Below are 17,123 nucleotides of genomic sequence, written 5' to 3' on the forward strand. Positions count from 1 at the left end.
TTCTTTCAAGACATGATGGAGTTCAGTATTAAATACTATTTCTAAAATAAATTAAAAACAAACCCCACACAAATAAGAAACTTCCATAGATTTGTCTACATTGGTACCAGTCACTTCAACCCCAAACCACTTCACTCCAGTTGTGTCAACCTTGCCTCAGAATCAGATCCATTCCTGCTATGACCAAATTATTCCCATCACATCATTCTGACACTGAAAGTTGAATTGACCCATGGTTAAAAGTAAATTGCTCAACAATGCCACAGGTATCTTGATTACATATTGCCAACAGTTATGTGTTCCTTATGCAGTATACTTAAGCAAGATCAGCCATTCATTGCCAATAGAGCCATGTGTTGTTTGAGAAAGCCCAGCTGCTTACTTAACAAAAATGGCCTTCTGACAATACACATCTAGAGAAAAATTTCACAATTAAATATGAGTGCTATTTTCTTTATAAAAAAAAGCAGCCTTTTGGTGATTTGTGATTTGCTCCTATACAAGTTTTTTTTTTCTTTGTGCAAATTTTTTTACCTCTTTTTGTACATGGAGATGATTGTAAGAAGGAATTTTATCTAATTATGAGGTGTTATCCACTCAGATTTTGGAAAACAATATTTTGTATTGAGCTCAACCCCGTCGTTAAAAAGATTACATCCCGTTAAACTAATGCAGGTCATGTATTGAAGATGGGAGATGTATGCTAGGTAATGCCCTTTTTCCCTTGATCACTGCAAAGCTGCAATAAAGCATCCTTCATTGAGAGAGACCCTATATTTTTCCATAGTTGCTATGCTTAAGCACTTTCAGATATATTACTTTATCATACAGTTTAAAAATGTGATTGCTGCATTGGTTTATTAAAAACATTGCAAAGGTTTATCCAAGTGCAAAGTGTTTAGATGACTAAAAGTAGTGTCTTTAAAAGAAAAAAATGATCTAATACATAGATGCACACATTATGAGACTTTTTGCCTGTGTTAATCCTGGTTTACACAGTGAAAACATGTATATTCTACTATTCTGAAATGGCTGACATAATTTTTAAACACTGCAGTGACTGTTGATAGGAAAATAAGTAGATGCTAGAAAATTTTTTAAATATTGTAAAGACCCAGTCCTGTTTTATAATTTGTGATTTAAGGCAGGAAAATGTAGCAATATTAACAGTGACACAAATTATATTGAACTCCTTAGATAGCTTTAACCACTTTCATTGAGCTGATGATAGCCTCTTAAGTTTTATTCAAGCAATGTAAGTGTAAACAGTTAGCTGCTAACCCTAAGCCTTCTTAGAATGAAAACCTGAAACATTACCTATAAAAAAGTTTTACTTAAAAACAAATCTCTTGTACAACAATAGGGAAGAGTCTCCATACTCTTCATATACGAAAAAAAAAAAAAATCACTGAAAAATTAGGGTAGCTATGCATGTCTGCACAAATCTTTATTTTAAAGCACTGAAATTACTAGACATTCACTTGCACATCTGACAGTATTGCATTTTTGTGACATTGATTATTGACTTTATTTGGTTCATGTATGTCAAATACATTGGCCAGTTTACAAAAACAACTCTTTTCATAGCTATATAGAAATCATATTATTTATGATAGTTGAGACTGTTCATTGTTCAGATGAGGTTGTCTGACAGTGCCAGATCTTACAATCCCCACCACTCCCCACCCCTGATAGTTGACTTCCGAAGGCAAATTGCATTGTTTGTCTACTGACATATAAGGAAGACTATTGCTGTTGCTGCTTTCTTGCATTCATTTGCTTCTGAACATCATAGATAGCTTTTTGAATTGTGAATTTTACATCTGTTTTCAAATCTTCATCAAGTTTTCTTAGTTCACAAACTATGTGATTAGCAAAAGCCATGTCTGCGTCAGAGTGCTCATTTGAAAATTGGTCCTTCACACTGGTCAGAACAATCTGCATGACCTGAAGCATTTGTTGCTGGAATGAATCTGAACTGGTGTTGGATGAAAAGCTGCAGTTGCCAGCTAGCAGTGGTCTTTTGGGTGGCACATGTTCTGCTAGTCCATTCATTCCTTGCAAATTTTGAAATTCGCCATTAAACAAGGAAGAGGATAAAGCTGAGTTTAAAGTATCTTGTCGTGAAGACTTATACCTGTGCTTGTGAAAGTCCTTTAGATTGTGAGAAAGTAAGTTTCTGTTGGGTAGAGGGGGTGGAGGGGGCGATGGAATATTTTTGTGCTTTTGTCTTTCGAAAATAGTCAGTTTGCCATGATTAGCACTTGGCCCTTTTCGAGAAAGTTGTTCATCGGATTCATGTGCCAGATGGTTTTTCCCTCTGTATTTATACAGTATTGACTCGCTTTCTGAATCAGCTGCTTCTGATACCTCAGTAATACTTAATTCATTCTTCTCTCCAGTGCCAGATAGAGCTGCAGCAGAAATACTATCTTTATCGCGAAGATTTTCATCCCCATCTTTGCCTTGGTTCCACACTCCTGTTAATACCTGCTGCTCAGCTGCTGAGCTTTCTTTTGTCAAGTATGAAGGAGACCCTTGCGGCTGTGTTTGTAACTGTTCATTGGACTTGGCTTGTGTTACCAGCACACTTCCAGCAAAGACACCAGGCACTGCAGGAGCTGAATCTGAAGTAGCCTCCTTATCATTGTCAAGATAAACCTCAGCAATGTCGGGGTCATTCGAGTCCCTCATCTCCTCATCACTTATGATCTGTAAATCATCACTGTCATCAGGCTTCAAATGTGTGTTACTGCTGGTGATGGCTTTGCCATTTCTGACAATTTGGCAGTTGCTTGAGAAGAGAGGAGAGCTTTGATCCTGCTGCTGTGGTAGTGTGCTGCTTGGAGACAGGCACGTGCGATGCACGACAGCACTGGAAGATGTTTCAACTCCTCCTGCCTTGCCCATTATCAGACGGCGCTGAAAATAGAAAATATGCCTTAAAGTCGCTTACATAAGACAGGGCAAAAATGTATTTGATGTATCATAGTACAAGTACCCTTTTCTTTCCCGCCAACCATCCTTCTGCGAAGCCCTTAATACAACAGCGGAGACAAAGATTTTGTGTTTTCTAATGCCAGAATAAGCCAAAAGACTAGCATCTATGACCAGTGTTTTATATAGCATAGAAGTTTATTTCAGTGTTAATAACAAAAATGTTTAAGAAAGAAAACTGAAGATTTAAAAAAAACACCATCTCTAAACGTATTTATGGTCACAAAACGTTATACAATTAAGTCAATCGATTTCAGTGTAGACAGACTGTAATCGGTTTTTCGATTTGCATAGCCATTAGAATTATGGATTATGGAGTAATGACTACAATAATGTAGCCCTCCTCATAGCTTACGTGAAAATGCCGCACAGCTTCAGTATCCAACTTGCGAGTAACACAGAAAGGACGAAGGAAGCTGTCAAGAAGAGGGAAGAAGCGCCAGACTGGGGAATATGCTTCAGATCCCACGGATATTGAAAGACGCACTTTCACCAGCTCTTTACTATAGCGAGATCGCAGGCTAAGAATCTTTTCTCGTACTTGATGCTCTGGAAAACAAACAGTTTGTTTTCAGATACATTTCAGGGGGAAAAAATTTATAAGATATTCTAATCACCATGATGAAAAAAAAAAAAAGAATGCTATGAAGTGTAGGCATTACCACTACTAGAGTTACTGCTACCTCCATTAATTGTACCCAAATCTGTCACCACTGAGACATCACATGCATTAGGGTGAAGGATGTAAATGAGTATTGTCTTTTCATTTCTTTAATCTGTCGAATTTTTCTCATTTGCCGGTGACCGTTTCCTGTATGAGAGGCGCAACTAATATTACATCATTTTCCCTCATATGCTGACCACTCACATGTACACAGCTCTAAAATGTGTTTCATTCAGTAGATCCTAGTTGTGTACACTTTTCCTGACATTTGATATCTATGCAAGTTATTAAAAGTGTAGATATTATCAGTTGAATTATAACTTGTATGTGTTCTGTTATATACTGGAAAAAATAAAAGATTTCAATTAATGATTAATGCAAGGGGCCCAGAAAGGTTGTCAGTTCCATGGCTGTACTGGCTTTTGGAGTCCCTCTCCACATGGTGTCTGTTCAAGGGTTTTGCTCCCAGTACTTTGGATCAGAATCAAAGATTTGTTTTCTGTTTTTTGTGTGTGTTGAAACAAAGTGTGATCCTGATCTCTCACTCAAAACACACATTTAACTAGAACTCAATTTGTCATGTCATTGTTAAGGCGTCCAATAACAGAAAATGTCTAGCAACGCCTCTAGATAATATGGAACCATGTATAAATTGCTGCAACAGAGAATTTTTTTTTAAAGTACTCAAATGCCCTTGTGACCTGATCTTCCCCTGACCTCCTAGATTTTGCTAGTTTACTAGTACTGCATGTTTACACGAAGTGCCCGAGTGTGTTAGTATTCCCTACATCAGTAGCAGTTTAAATGCTTGCCTGTATGATGTCGAAACTGAAGCAGAGCAGCGATCAAAAGTTATTTCACTGATCATATTCTTACCTGTCCAATTATTATTCATCTTGCGAGCGATCTCTTGCAGGCTCTGGGACCTGAGGATTTTGTTGTTGTGTCGATAATCGTTAGTGTTCCATAGATTCTCTTCTTCCTTAAAAAGCTGAATAAACTTGAATGTGTCGGGGGTGCTTAAGATAATTTTGTTGTTTGATTTTCGAAAATAGCCATAATTGTGCGTGGCTGCCATATTTGATTACTTTGTCGTTTCGAGACCGCACTCAATACAGTGACGATTTTCGGTTGGTATGCTTGTCAGCCATGACATTTTTGTCATCTTGACAATCGCATCATCAGCATTCACCGTAAGTCACTAAAGCAAATTTGAAAAAAAAGAAGAAACAGAAAATGGTCATGCCGATCGTCTTTAACGAGAAAACTTTAAGTTTAAATATCGTACAAATATTGCTGCTTGAGTTTGCGCGAGAACTCACCAGCCGGTCACTACGTCACGCGTTCAGTGCGAACGTATGAGAATGACAGCATCTTGCTGCCCGCTGAAGTGCACTGCTCTACAGCTAGTGCTAACGGCGAGCACAATATTTTTGCAGAGTACTGAACGCGTTGTGCAATCTTCAGCCGTGTACGCATGCGTAGCTAATCTTCGCCACAGTAGCGTTTGCCGAACACCAAATACACTGTTGTAATAGGATTGTTGACCATTTCCTTAGCTTAGATTGACGATATTTTTACAAGTGAACAGCTTAGGTTAGATACATTGGTACACAGTTAATACTACCAAATCTTTGTCACCGTAGAAGCTACCACATTTGCTTCGAATTTCACACATTAAAAACCTTATTAATATTTAAAATTTAGCACTGTTTAAATGTCTGTTTTTAAATTATATTAAGAATTGTGAGAATTATATAAATTATAGTTAGCACTGTCCCAGAAGATGGAACTGACATGGGTTTGCATTGTGGTTAGAATTTTTTTTAACAGATAGTGATTTTAGATGAAAACTTATAGTCATCCCAAAGGGTTGATTGGTTCCAAAGCCCCCCGTGGATAACAAAATCCCTAGATGCTGAAGTCTTACATAAATGACATTTCTATATAGCCTACACACATCCTCAGTTATTACAATGTAAATGCTTTGTAAACGTGCATTGTTTAGGGAATGTTGACTTAGGCTTTGCTTTTTGGGCTTTCTGGGTCCTTTATTCATTTTTTTTTATGTTTAGGCTGGTTGAATCCACAGTAATGGGAGGGGGCTAAGTGTGCTTTTTGAAGATGTTATAATTTTGACATAAATGTTATCTAGTGTGGAGTAAAAAGGAGTGGTCAGCTTTAATATTTAGTTCTCCCATTTTTTGCTGTGCAGTTTCACATCTACTCTTCCTACTTGTGAGATACTTTGAAAGTGGAGAGATTTAAGACTGTATGGTCAAAGAGATCAATTTACAGGGGAACTTCTACTACAATTGATTTGTTCCAAATGCCTGTCATATGCTGTCTGGGTGATAGCAAGAGCTCTAAGATGTAATTTGTGGGGTTGGAACTTACATTCGTAAAGTTTGAAAGTCGTCTTCATGAAAAACACTTGCTATTGATCACATGCTTTGAGAATTGTGTTTAAAATAACCCCTTCTCCATGCTGAATCTCTGTAGTCACTGATACTTTTTTGCCTTGTCTATCATCTTTTCAAACATCTCAATTTGATATGGTTATTTGATGTTTATAATTATGTTTACTTTCAGATATTTAACATTGCAGTGTTTTGTTGACAGTGAGGATTATGTAACAATATGCAAATAATATTACCTGGTATTTTGACATAGATATAAAGAAGTAAGCAGAACTATTACTGATGGTAAAAAATGTACTGTTAATGGTATCGGTGTATTTGCTTGGTATACATATGCAATCATGGGCATTATGATACATTGGGAAAGTGCTCTGGTCATACAGTTTATGTCCCAAACTTCTGCTATCAAGAAAAGGGCAGCACACACAGGCCCCATGACTAACCAGGTTACAAGGGAGGGTACTCCAGGATGATGGCAAATGCTCCCTTGCGAGGTGGAAGAAGGCATAGACATTATTGGCTGTTCAGGGTTGTGATGGAGAGGGATAGTCACTGGTCCACACCGCTGCATTTTGTGATTGCTGTCGGGAATTAGTTTGGTGTCTGGGCAGAGGGATAGAGTAGAAAGGCTCTGCTGTGAGTTCTGGTTTTAGCAGTTAAGTAGGGAGAAGTGGAAAGTTACTCAAGTTTGATCAAACAACCCAGTTTCATAATGATGTAAAGAACAGGAAAAGATACACAAGAAAGAGAGAGTTCAGAATTGATAGGCTGGCAGCATACAGGCCAGCAAATGTGCTACAAGATTACACATCAAGTGGCTCAACATCAAAGAAATTGCTCATTTATATATGCCTATCCCAGACCTCAAAGCACCACATATACAAGAAGTAGGGGAAACCAGAGAAAACCAGATGTGGGCAGCTGTGACATCCAAAGGTGTTTTGGAGCCAAGATCCAAGTCAACAGGCATTAACGCCTGATTCTCACTATCATAGTAATTGTTGCTTTAGCGACTGCATCACCCACCAACATGAAGCATTACATATAAGAAGGAACTGGGCTATGATAGTGAGATTTGATTTCCGTATTTAGTAATTTTTGTATCTTTAACTTGTTTCATGGTTTTCACTTCACAAGAGATTTTCTTTGGTTTTGAAAGTGCATGGCAGAAATAATTTTGCTTTTTCAGCTGGTTATTTTTAACATAAGAATGCTGGCTTGTTTAAAGCACGGTTTTATGTAGGATGTTCACACAGCAAGTAATGTTTGTGGACAAAGGAAATGATGAAAAAAGAGAGAGGAGTTACAAGAGCTGTAATAATCCCTACGGTGTGCAAACCAACCTATAGGTAAGATGCATGTTTGGGTTTAGGATGGTGCTGGGATTTTCTAGGAAAGGACTATTGTTTTGGGATGAAGAGCTGTGTTTGCACTAGTTTCTTTATCACCATTATGTACCACCTTAAAATCCATGTTTTTATTTTAGATATGCTGATAAAACAGCAGTAAATACCATTTTGCGTTAAAGAAAAGTAAGACAAACAAAATATAAACAACAAAGCATTTACACAAAATATTCTTTACAGGTAGTAATCATTCTGGACTGGGATTATGATCAATCAACCTAATACTAAACTGGATAAACACAGGCCGTTTCTGTATCACCTTTCCCTGACCCCAAAGCACTTTAAACGCACGCACGCATGCCAACGCGCTTGGAGACCTTTTCAGTAGGAGTAATGATAAGGCATTTATCTCTTTTAGAGATCAGTACCGCCATTCCTTGTATAACGACATGCACTCATAGACAAACTGCTGCAACGTCTCCGTTATGGACCGCACAGGCTGACGGCTCGCGGCAGTATGCCAAGTCGGAGCGTTCGCATGTGTTGCCTTGCTTCCAGTGAGATTTTTAACTTTTGGACGGAAGCACTGACGTTTTTCTCCCTTAAAAGTCTACGCATAAGCCAAATGCTTGATTCACTGATTACCTCTGGCACAGTTTGCCATTCTTATAGACTTGTGGGAGGCTTTGTTGGCTCGTAGTTGACAGTGCTAGCAAAATTTTGTTGGTGTTTTTTCCTCCGAAGCTGGAGTGAACAATCGGTCTTAGTTCCTTTCCGTACCCAAAAAGAAAAAAAAAAAGTATGACCATACATTTCAGGCAAACGAACTCTGTGCTGTTTCATGTTTGGGAAACGCAGTTCGCATGCTTATTGTAGAAAACAGGATGTTCTGACTTACTGTTCCTGGCTATATTTTGTAAATAAATGCTAGTAGCACAGTCAGCCAGACTTCTAAGTGCGCATTATCATGGGTCTCGATTATTAATACTGTATTATGGTAAGAAGGAAACAGCTTCGCTATGTGACAACGTGCATAAGTGCATAACTGTACCTGTTGGAGGAGGGGAGAGAAAAAGATGGGAAAAAACGTAAAACATAAATGTAGGTTCCGAATAAAAATTAAAAAAAAAAAAAAAACAAACTAAGGCATATACACGTGACAGCATCCTATGTGCGCAAACGTTCTTTAGTGGCCCGTCGTAGCACTTGGCCAAACTTTAGTCGAAGGCTGTGTACCATTACCGCTGCCTTTCATCACAGAAACTCCATCGAGGTTTGTCACTTCTCGCGCTTTGAACATAACAATGCTGTCTTGTTAGGAGCGTAGCGTTGATGAGAAATCGGCCGTTCACTCGCAGGCAAAAAAAAATTGCGGAGGAAGAGGAGTTGTAGTGATCTTTGTAGCTATTCCAAGGCTAAATGGCGGCGAGATCACAGTAAACACGATACAGAGCATAGGTTAATTACTAATTCGTATGCTAACGAGCTAATCAAAACGTTTATAGACTATAGAGCGTGGAAGACATTTAACAAATTACATTTTATTTAAGGAGAGCTGTGTGTCAGCTGCATGCAGGTTATTATTATTGCTGACGACGAAGGTGTTGCGGGCAGGTTGAAAGCCAGTTGTGCGACTGATGAGCGCATTTGCACAGAAAATTGAAAGTGTCACTCGCGCTCAGCCACACAGGAGCCCGACCGGTTGCTATGGCCACCAGATGCAAGCTGCCAAAGCCGAGCGCTGGCATCCTGTATGGCGCGGGCGGCAGCCGCGAGTCAGAGAAAGCTCTCAGCTGTCGCAAACAGTCGGCTGAAAGGGGAAGATAGCTTGGAAGGCAGGGCGATCGGCCCACGCTTGGCCCGAAGCAGTTTGTTAAGCCGCAGCTTAGAACGTGTAGGGAGCCAACAAGAGAACTTTTATACTTTTTGAAAAAAAAAACAACAAATTTTCCCAAAAGGGAGTACCTTTACCTGGCAGGTGCGTCCTCGGTAAGTTTTCCTGCTTGGTTTTCGACAGACGATCTGCCTGATATCCTGTCTATCCTGAAGTCTGTGTGTTTTAGAGTTTTAGTTTTTCCCTTGATCGTACCTGCTTGTAGAATCTCACACGGCATCTGTTGCCTGGTTAGAATTATACAGCGAGTATGGCGTAGCTATCTTCTTCCTTAGATTGGTATGTAATAAGGTTAGTTCCAGTCTGGGCCGATGTCTTGGTGTAATCCTCCCGACGCAACTGCGCCCGTGCACAGAGACTTGTAGAAATGTGTTGCTACTCCGTTGTCTCATCTTTCAGACACTTCTGAAACTGCCATGAGACGCTGTTTGAGCTCTACATTCGTATTTTTTATCTGTGTTGTGTGTCCCCACTCCCCAATGACTGAGCACAAACAAATACTGTAAAAAAAATTTCTTGTAAGCTTACAGATTTTTTTGCGTAACTTCCTGAATTGTACATTTTTAACATTGTTTTTAGAAAAGAACCACTGTTCTTAACAAAAATCAGAGTTTGTAAATATAAAGTATGCTTCCAAGTAAGCTAACCCAAACCTGCAGGGTCAAATGAATACTTTTTTCTTTTTTTTTGCTATTTTATTGATAAGATATTGTTAACTTTTGTTGCCTTAGCAGCTGCTGCTGGTACTGATAGAATACCCCTTCTTCGTCGTCCAAAAATGCCCTTCTCACTTAAAAAAAAAATCACCATACCAATCGGATGTCAACATGCTCAGCGATGAACAAAAAGGTTAAGTGTTAAATAGCCGCTTGCTTCAATTCGATGAAATTGAATGATACCGAGTGAAGCATCATAGCTCCTGTATTAAAGATTGTAATAGCTCCTGTATTAAAGATTATATGAAGAAATGAAGAATGACTAACAGATGGAAAAGGGGGAAAGTGTGCACAACATTTTAGCTTACATTCAAGTAAGGTGATCGGATTATGGCGTCGGGGGCAGAGTGAATCCGTTTTCCTGAGTTCACTTCAGGTGTGCAGAGGGAAAATCATGGCACAGTATTTCCTTAGGACATAGCCAATCGGCACCGGAGGTGAAGACCGCTTAGTTGGCGCTAAAACGGGAAGTTTAAAAACGATCGACAATCTTATTGCAAGTTTTCAAATGAAATGAAATAGATTATATTGTCCGAATGTGCTCAGACGGTTGAACGTGAAAAAACTGCATAGTGAGGAAACAAATGAAGGGTTGTATATTGATTTGTCCCTCGCGGAATATGGACGCTATGTAAGCACCTTGTGCGTTTTTCAATAAATCGCTGGAAATACTGTAGTGTCTCCAGGACCGCTCATCCAAGTGTCAGACGCCACCGTTTCGGGACGTCAGAAGCTGCGTTTGCGACTGCGTGCAGCTTGCTAGCTTTATGGACAACAGATGAAATGTTCATTTGAACTTTCCCCGAAATGTTTACTTTCATTGGCTGCGACGTTTATTTTCGAAGATAAACTTTACTACAACATGAAAAGCATGATAATGCAGGGCTTTCACAGGCTAGACTCCGGACGAAGTTTTTGCTTAGATGTACGCATTCCTCATAATACCGTTGATGGGGACCTGTAAACGTCTGAGCACATTCAATACACATGCACGATTTGAAAACGAAGCCGAAGTCCGTACTCCAGAGGGAAATACAGACATCAACATACAAAAGGAGAATGACACTGTATTCGTACGTGCGTTTACACTTGTGACAGACTAGTAAACATATACTTACACGGGTGGAAACCAGCACAAGCATACACTCACCCGTGCGCGTATACATTCCTTAATTTCTTACCTTCCTTTTGACAGAGTTTCGTGAGAGTAGCAACAATACCCCCTTCTTTCGTATTAAGCTTTTTTTTTTAAATAGCTGTATGTTTGTTTTCTTGTTTGCTTTTCAGTAGCCACCCCGACCCATACCCCTTGGGATATTTACTGTTTTTGTCCGTTTCTCATACCACCTAAGTTTTCTGGGTAACTCTGTTTAATGTTTGTTCCTCTTCCCCTATCTTTTTGTTTATTTTTTGAAGACGATTCATGAAAGGAAAAAGTATAAATGATTGTTTTAAACCCTCAGTCAGTCGTCCCTTGGGGGAGCACATGGATAGACGCTTCTACTGACAGGGTCCGCCACTCTTTCCTATTTCAGGAGATAATCAGCAGGTCTTGTACAGGACGACCAGTCTAGTCTTTGACTTTCATAAGCCAGTTCTTTCTTTGGCCATAGTAGCCTCTGCTGTTTAGTCATAGAGTAGCCTTAGGGGCAATGAATTGTGTGATTCAACACGACGACAGGCGAAACGATCTCCTCAACGCTCTCTTTCCACAGCCTTTTTACTTTCCTTAATTCACTAGGAGCCCGTTGCTGCTGGGGGGAGGGATCGGCAGGTTATTTTCCAGTCACTGGCCCGAGCGAACTTCGCCCCTAAGACTTACGACCAAGTCGAGCATACAAGGCTACGGCAGTCTCCTGGTTCTATGAAGTACCACCTTTATTAGCCTCTCTACCGACTCGGCAGTTTCCGCAGTCAGCTGAAAGAGATTGTCTGTCCCTAAAGGCTCTGATGGAGGCATCGGCTTATTAACCTCACGCTGTAAGGTGAGACCTCCATTAGTGCGTCTGATACTCTTACCTTCAGTTGCATAGAGCGGCAGGGGCAGAGAAAAAGACTTGGACGCTTCCTGCACACACCACTTGCCCGCCATGCCACTTTCACCCGCTGCCATTAGTGCCCAATTCCCGGACAGACAATCGCACAAGCTCTTTGACTTCTCCATTTTTTTTTTAAGGTGCATTTGGTCTGTTTAAGCAACGTCCATTGATTTTTTTTTTATGGTTCGTGGAGTCCGTGGAATGATATGTAGTGCGAATGGCAAGTGTGTGGTGTGAGAGGATGGGGGTGAGTGGGTGGGTGCGTGGAAGCTTTCTTTGAAGGATCAAAGCACAAACACGGATGAGTTGAGTGCTTGAACTTTCATGAGATATTTTGCATCGAATCGTTCGTCGAAATTCAGCTGCATAAAAGTCCGTTAAGTTTCTGTATCTTTTCTGCGATGGGGATAAAAAGGAACAAGGCTGTCTGATTAAAAACTAACTCGGTTGAATTTCGAAAAGGCTTTCTTTCATAACGAAGCATGTGATGCGGTTTTAACGCGTGGTTCGTTCTGTGTGGCCTCAATGGAAGAACAGGCATCGGCTAGGGGTGAAAAAAATTGCAGGGCAAAAATGCGGCCGTTCGCTTCTGTGCAACACCGCCTCGTTGTGGTATCCTGCACATTTTCCATCTTAATTAGATGGACTCGAGTTTTTGCTGAGCCTGGGGGCCGTCAGCTTCGAGACAGATAATGCTATTTAATACGGATAAAGGCTGGTAAAGCAGTGTCCAAAAAGCGAGGCGCTAATTGAGAGACGAACACTCAATCTTCCTCCTGCCTTCCCCGTCATAAAATAGCACGTCCTTGTCCACATACCGTCCAGTCAGTGATTGTATTCATTTATTTATCCACTCGTTCACCTGTGATCGGGCATCTATGTACCTCCCTACTCTCCTCTCTCTGTGAAGGTGTGGGAATCGTTCATCATATGAGGTAAAGCATGAAATCAAGTCGGAAAGTGCACACATGAAATCGGAGAAGAACAGGGAATGGGAAAGAATAAATTTAGAGTTGCTTGCTTGACGGCTGCAGCTTTGGGGGTGTGCAATGTGATTACTTCCGGTTTTTAAGTAAGAGTCAGCCTTTAAGAGTTCGCGTTGTTGTTGTTTTGTTTCCCTATCCGCCGGCAGCTGCTGGTGCGGACGTGTGTCCACTGCTGGTAGGAACGTATGCTTTCGGAAGAAGTACACATCGTTACATTTTTTTTCTGAACGTGAAGAATTTAGGAAACGACAACAGACACGCCGGTGGTTCAGTTTGATGATGACGGATTGTTGGAGGTGACGACGTGAATGTAAGGTTGTATTGATTCGTATTTTCGTCGGCACGAGAGACGTTCATGCGCCATTTGTAGCCAGATGCATTATTAATGCGTGTGTCGGGCCAATGCATTGTGTGCTTATGGGGTTCCTTAGAAAGAATGGAGACATTCTCAAACATTTGCTATTGTGACAAATGGCGTGAACTTTATGGTTCGTATCAAGGAATCCATCAGCTTCATATTGCACACTTTTTCTTTCTTTCTTTTTTTTTAAAGCAATACATGTAGTGTAAAAGTGATTGCAAGGAGACCATCCCATTCTGAACTTAGTCTACGATTTTCTTATTTCTGTTTTTGGCATGATATTCCGAGCAGATATTCTTAAAACAGGAATAAAACATTGTGGGTGAAGGTTGACTTGTAAAGAATTCTAGTCTTGTGTGGTGTAGCTCCGCCTCTAGAGGGTCGGTAACATGTTATAAACCTTATGCCATCTGCTGTCACCTCTCTTGGTATCAACCAGATCATCAAAAGTTATTTGCTATATCTTCAATATATGTTATTTAAATACACATGACTACAGTTCGACGAGTTCTGGTGATAGCTGAATACAATGTGGTCCTCGGCTCACACTGTCATTGGCTGGATGATGACGACTTTCTCTAAATTCGAAGTCAAACTAGATGTTTATTCTTTCAGTACTCAGGGTAAACACTACCGAATGTATTTTCATACATTCACCAGACGGTATCAATCAGTTAGCGCAAAGATTGTAATATGTTATATAAATGTTGTGGTCACTTGCTAATATTTTTTTCAACAAACGCGTTGTTATAACAACCTGATAGCCAATTGTACCAGTTGTGACATATGGTCTTAAAGTATGGGGTTGACTCCCGATCGAGAGTTCACATAAGGCTTCTTGGCATGCTTTCTAGTGAAAGCTATCAAACCCCCAACACGATTTATGGTGAAACAGGAAGATATTCACTATATAGTCAAAAAAAGACTCTAATGTTTTAATGATATATATATATAGAGAAAGAAGAATAATTAAAACATCTTTCCCATCCCTAATTATAATAAGACAAAGGTCCGTTTAATTTACAACCAAAAATAAAAAAGGCTCTAGCGTCCACATACATCTGTATACTTGTAGGTATGCCGTATCGTTACCCAAACACCTTCGCTGGAGCACATAAACAGAAAAGAGTCTTTTACTCATTCTGTGCCTTGTTCTTGTCTTGCTGTACAACTAACATAACCAAAGCATGTCTTCAGATGATACAGTTTTGTAATAAATGCTCAGAAGGAAGCTTGAACCTAGTAATGAACTTTTAAAAAATAATAAGAAGGAAGTCGCCAAGACGGTAAATAGCTAATTTAGGTACACTGGCTGAGCTTCAACAATGCAGCCAGACTCCCAGAATGTCTGGAGACTGACATTGTGACTAAGAGAAGCCAGCACGAACCAGAGGGAAGTGGGGAAGAGGTGGGTGCAAGAAGATGCTGGAAGTTGCGGAAGGAAGCGGGGCTACACGTCGGTGTCTGGGTCTCGGGGGAGAACGCGACGAAGAGAAGGAGACTTGGTAAGAGCGAGATGTAACGTTTGATAGGCTGACTGCAGCTGAGCTTGTCACCTTCGTTAATGATTGTTGTCAAGGAAACGGAAGAGACATCTCAGTCCTCATTCTTACCTGAATTAATTGCCTGGATTGCCCGTCTAATTAAGGTCTGCAAGATGTGCATTACGGTCTCTTTACTAGAGAGTGTGTGTGTGTGTGGGTTGTTTCTAAGTGACGTGCAAAGTTGGGAGTGGTGTGCGCGACTTTGATCGCGTTGTTTAGAGCGAGGCTGGGGAATACGTGTAGGTAATCACGTCAGAATGTTTGTTGGGGTCAATATTGAGCTTTACTCGAGAGCCTTTCGTCTACGCCAAGCGCCTCCGAGACGACAGCATCTAAGACCCGCTTCCCGGATGGAACTGCATAACGAATTTTTAACCCTTATTTTAGAGGATAGGGCTTGTTTGTGAAAGCGTGAAAGTGATTTTGTTTAGCCATTATAAAGATACGAATACCATTTCTTTATGCACATGTAAAGACATTTGCTTTACTATGGCTTTTAAACACAACTTTGTGTCTTGTTTGCTTTCAGTGATCGTGACGTGTACGGGTTTACCATTTTTGTATGTAAGGTTTTTTTTTTGTTTCTTTGGAACATTCGGGCTATTTATGTAATGCTTTTGTGGACGTGCTTTTATATAGATTTCGTTTACCATTTTATGACTTTCGAAAGATTCATAAAAAGAAGCTAAAGATCACGACCAAAGATACGGTGATGAGAATGTCTAAGTCAGTACAACAGCAACGAACAATAAGAATTCTCGCCTTTTAAATATGCATCTTCAGTAAAGTTTGTTTTAATGCTTGTTTTGCATAGTACTGCCACTGAACGTGGAGATGTGAATAAAATAGTGCATCTGTGTGGCTCCAGTTCCTTTTGGCCTTCGTAGTTCTATGTTGGGGGAGGGGGACATGTTAGGTCTGATTGGCCCTGCTTCGTTTGCTGCGGTTATGATGATGGCTTTTTGTATGGTTTTGGTATAAAGACTAAAAATTGTACAAATCGATATGGACGTTTTCCTTCTTTCGGCTTCTAGTAAACATTCAGCTGAATGCGAACTTTTTTTTTTATGTCGATGACAATACTGCTCCACTTTAAGTCTGAAATAGTAAATGGTGAAGAAGAGAGAAAAAAAAAAAAAAAAAAAAAACAAGACTGAAGGGACTTTTCAGGAAATTCATTGTCCGTTCATTCCTAAGACGATTCTCTTATTTTGTGCCTTCTTATTGTACTCTTTAGTTTGAGTGCATCGAGCTCGGTGCCACGCGAGGAAATGCACTTTATCAGAAACTTTGAAAAAAAATCAATAAGAAATTTCATTGTCCGGCCTGTGTGACGCACGAAGAAACAAGGCTTTGTGTCATGGGACACACCTCCTTGAACTCAACAGTCGACATGTTGACAAGCGCCAAACCTCTAGGTGCGTGCGGATGGAACTTAAGGCGCCCAGAAGGCGACCAGCTTGCTTATTACTGAGACTAGTTCACAGAAATGTGTGAAAAGATTATTTATTAGCGTTTAATTTTTGAGGATTGGCTTCGCCAGAGTGGGTAGGGGGCAAAAGGTGGGAGGCGATAACTGTGAGATCTCGGACACGGGAGTGTGCTGTCCTCTACCATCGCCAGGGGGCGAAGAGTGAGACGGTCTGGGTGCTGCGACTTCACTGAACGGTGTCGACAGAATGGCTTGTTGAAAATTCTCTTCCACAGACTTCATAGAAATCTGTGCTGTCTTCTCTCATCCACCTCACATCCAGTCCCCAGCATCCTAGGATGTATATAAAGTTGGTTGTGTCTGGTTGGGAAGGAAGGTGCGTCCATCTAGAGATGATTTCACACTACGAAGAAAGAGGGAAAGAGGAAGGAAGCGGAGTAGTAAGAGAAAATCTCCGACGAACAGGTGTGACATACAAAGTGTCCCAGGACGAGATTTGAATCTAGAACTTCTCGCTGCAGTGGGGACAAGCAATATCCCTACACTGTGGGTCTGTGAAGCGAGATTTAGAGGTTTATTATTCGACCCTCTTATCCGCCGCGCGTGCACGTGCACTATTTCTACTTCCTCCTCTTCTCCCACCCACCCTCCTACAACCCTTGCCAGGATATGATGGGTGGCACATGTGAACGATCCATTGCACAGCCATCCAGGGTCACTTCCG

General features: G+C 40.5%; 2 protein-coding genes across 3 annotated transcripts in view; one reads left to right on the top strand and one right to left on the bottom strand.

Annotated features, from left to right (window-relative positions):
* LOC112559151 (zinc finger CCHC domain-containing protein 10-like) overlaps positions 1-17,123 on the top strand; it is a 34,820-nt gene that overhangs the window by 585 nt on the left and 17,112 nt on the right. The window contains exon 1 of one of the 2 annotated variants that reach the window (XM_025230145.1): positions 5,581-5,639. The exons of the other annotated variant lie outside the window; for it this stretch is intronic. Coding sequence (XP_025085930.1) covers positions 5,596-5,639 — 44 coding nt within the window. The 5' untranslated portion in view covers positions 5,581-5,595. Of the gene's footprint in view, positions 1-5,580; positions 5,640-17,123 lie in introns of those variants that run through there. 2 annotated transcript variants of the gene reach the window in all.
* On the bottom strand, positions 1,504-5,044 carry LOC112559147. Its single transcript, XM_025230140.1, has 3 exons — positions 4,538-5,044; positions 3,353-3,546; positions 1,504-2,922 (listed from the first exon to the last, which is right to left on the bottom strand). The coding sequence occupies exons 1-3, from the start codon at positions 4,737-4,739 to the stop codon at positions 1,747-1,749; spliced, it is 1,572 nt and encodes a 523-aa protein (XP_025085925.1). The 5' UTR covers positions 4,740-5,044; the 3' UTR covers positions 1,504-1,746.

Source organism: Pomacea canaliculata, linkage group LG3 (genome assembly GCF_003073045.1).
Source record: "Pomacea canaliculata isolate SZHN2017 linkage group LG3, ASM307304v1, whole genome shotgun sequence".
Taxonomy (NCBI): domain Eukaryota; kingdom Metazoa; phylum Mollusca; class Gastropoda; order Architaenioglossa; family Ampullariidae; genus Pomacea; species Pomacea canaliculata.

What these genes read in the sequence shown, in the direction of transcription:
- LOC112559147 (XM_025230140.1), bottom strand. Translation starts at nt 4,739, where the DNA reads ATGGCAGCCACGCACAATTATGGCTATTTTCGAAAATCAAACAACAAA. An exon ending in GATGAATAATAATTGGACAG is followed by an intron (nt 3,547 to 4,537) that starts GTAAGAATATGA and finishes TTTGTTTTCCAG; the next exon opens with AGCATCAAGTACGAGAAAAG. An exon ending in AAGCTGTGCGGCATTTTCAC is followed by an intron (nt 2,923 to 3,352) that starts GTAAGCTATGAG and finishes TTCTATTTTCAG; the next exon opens with CGCCGTCTGATAATGGGCAA.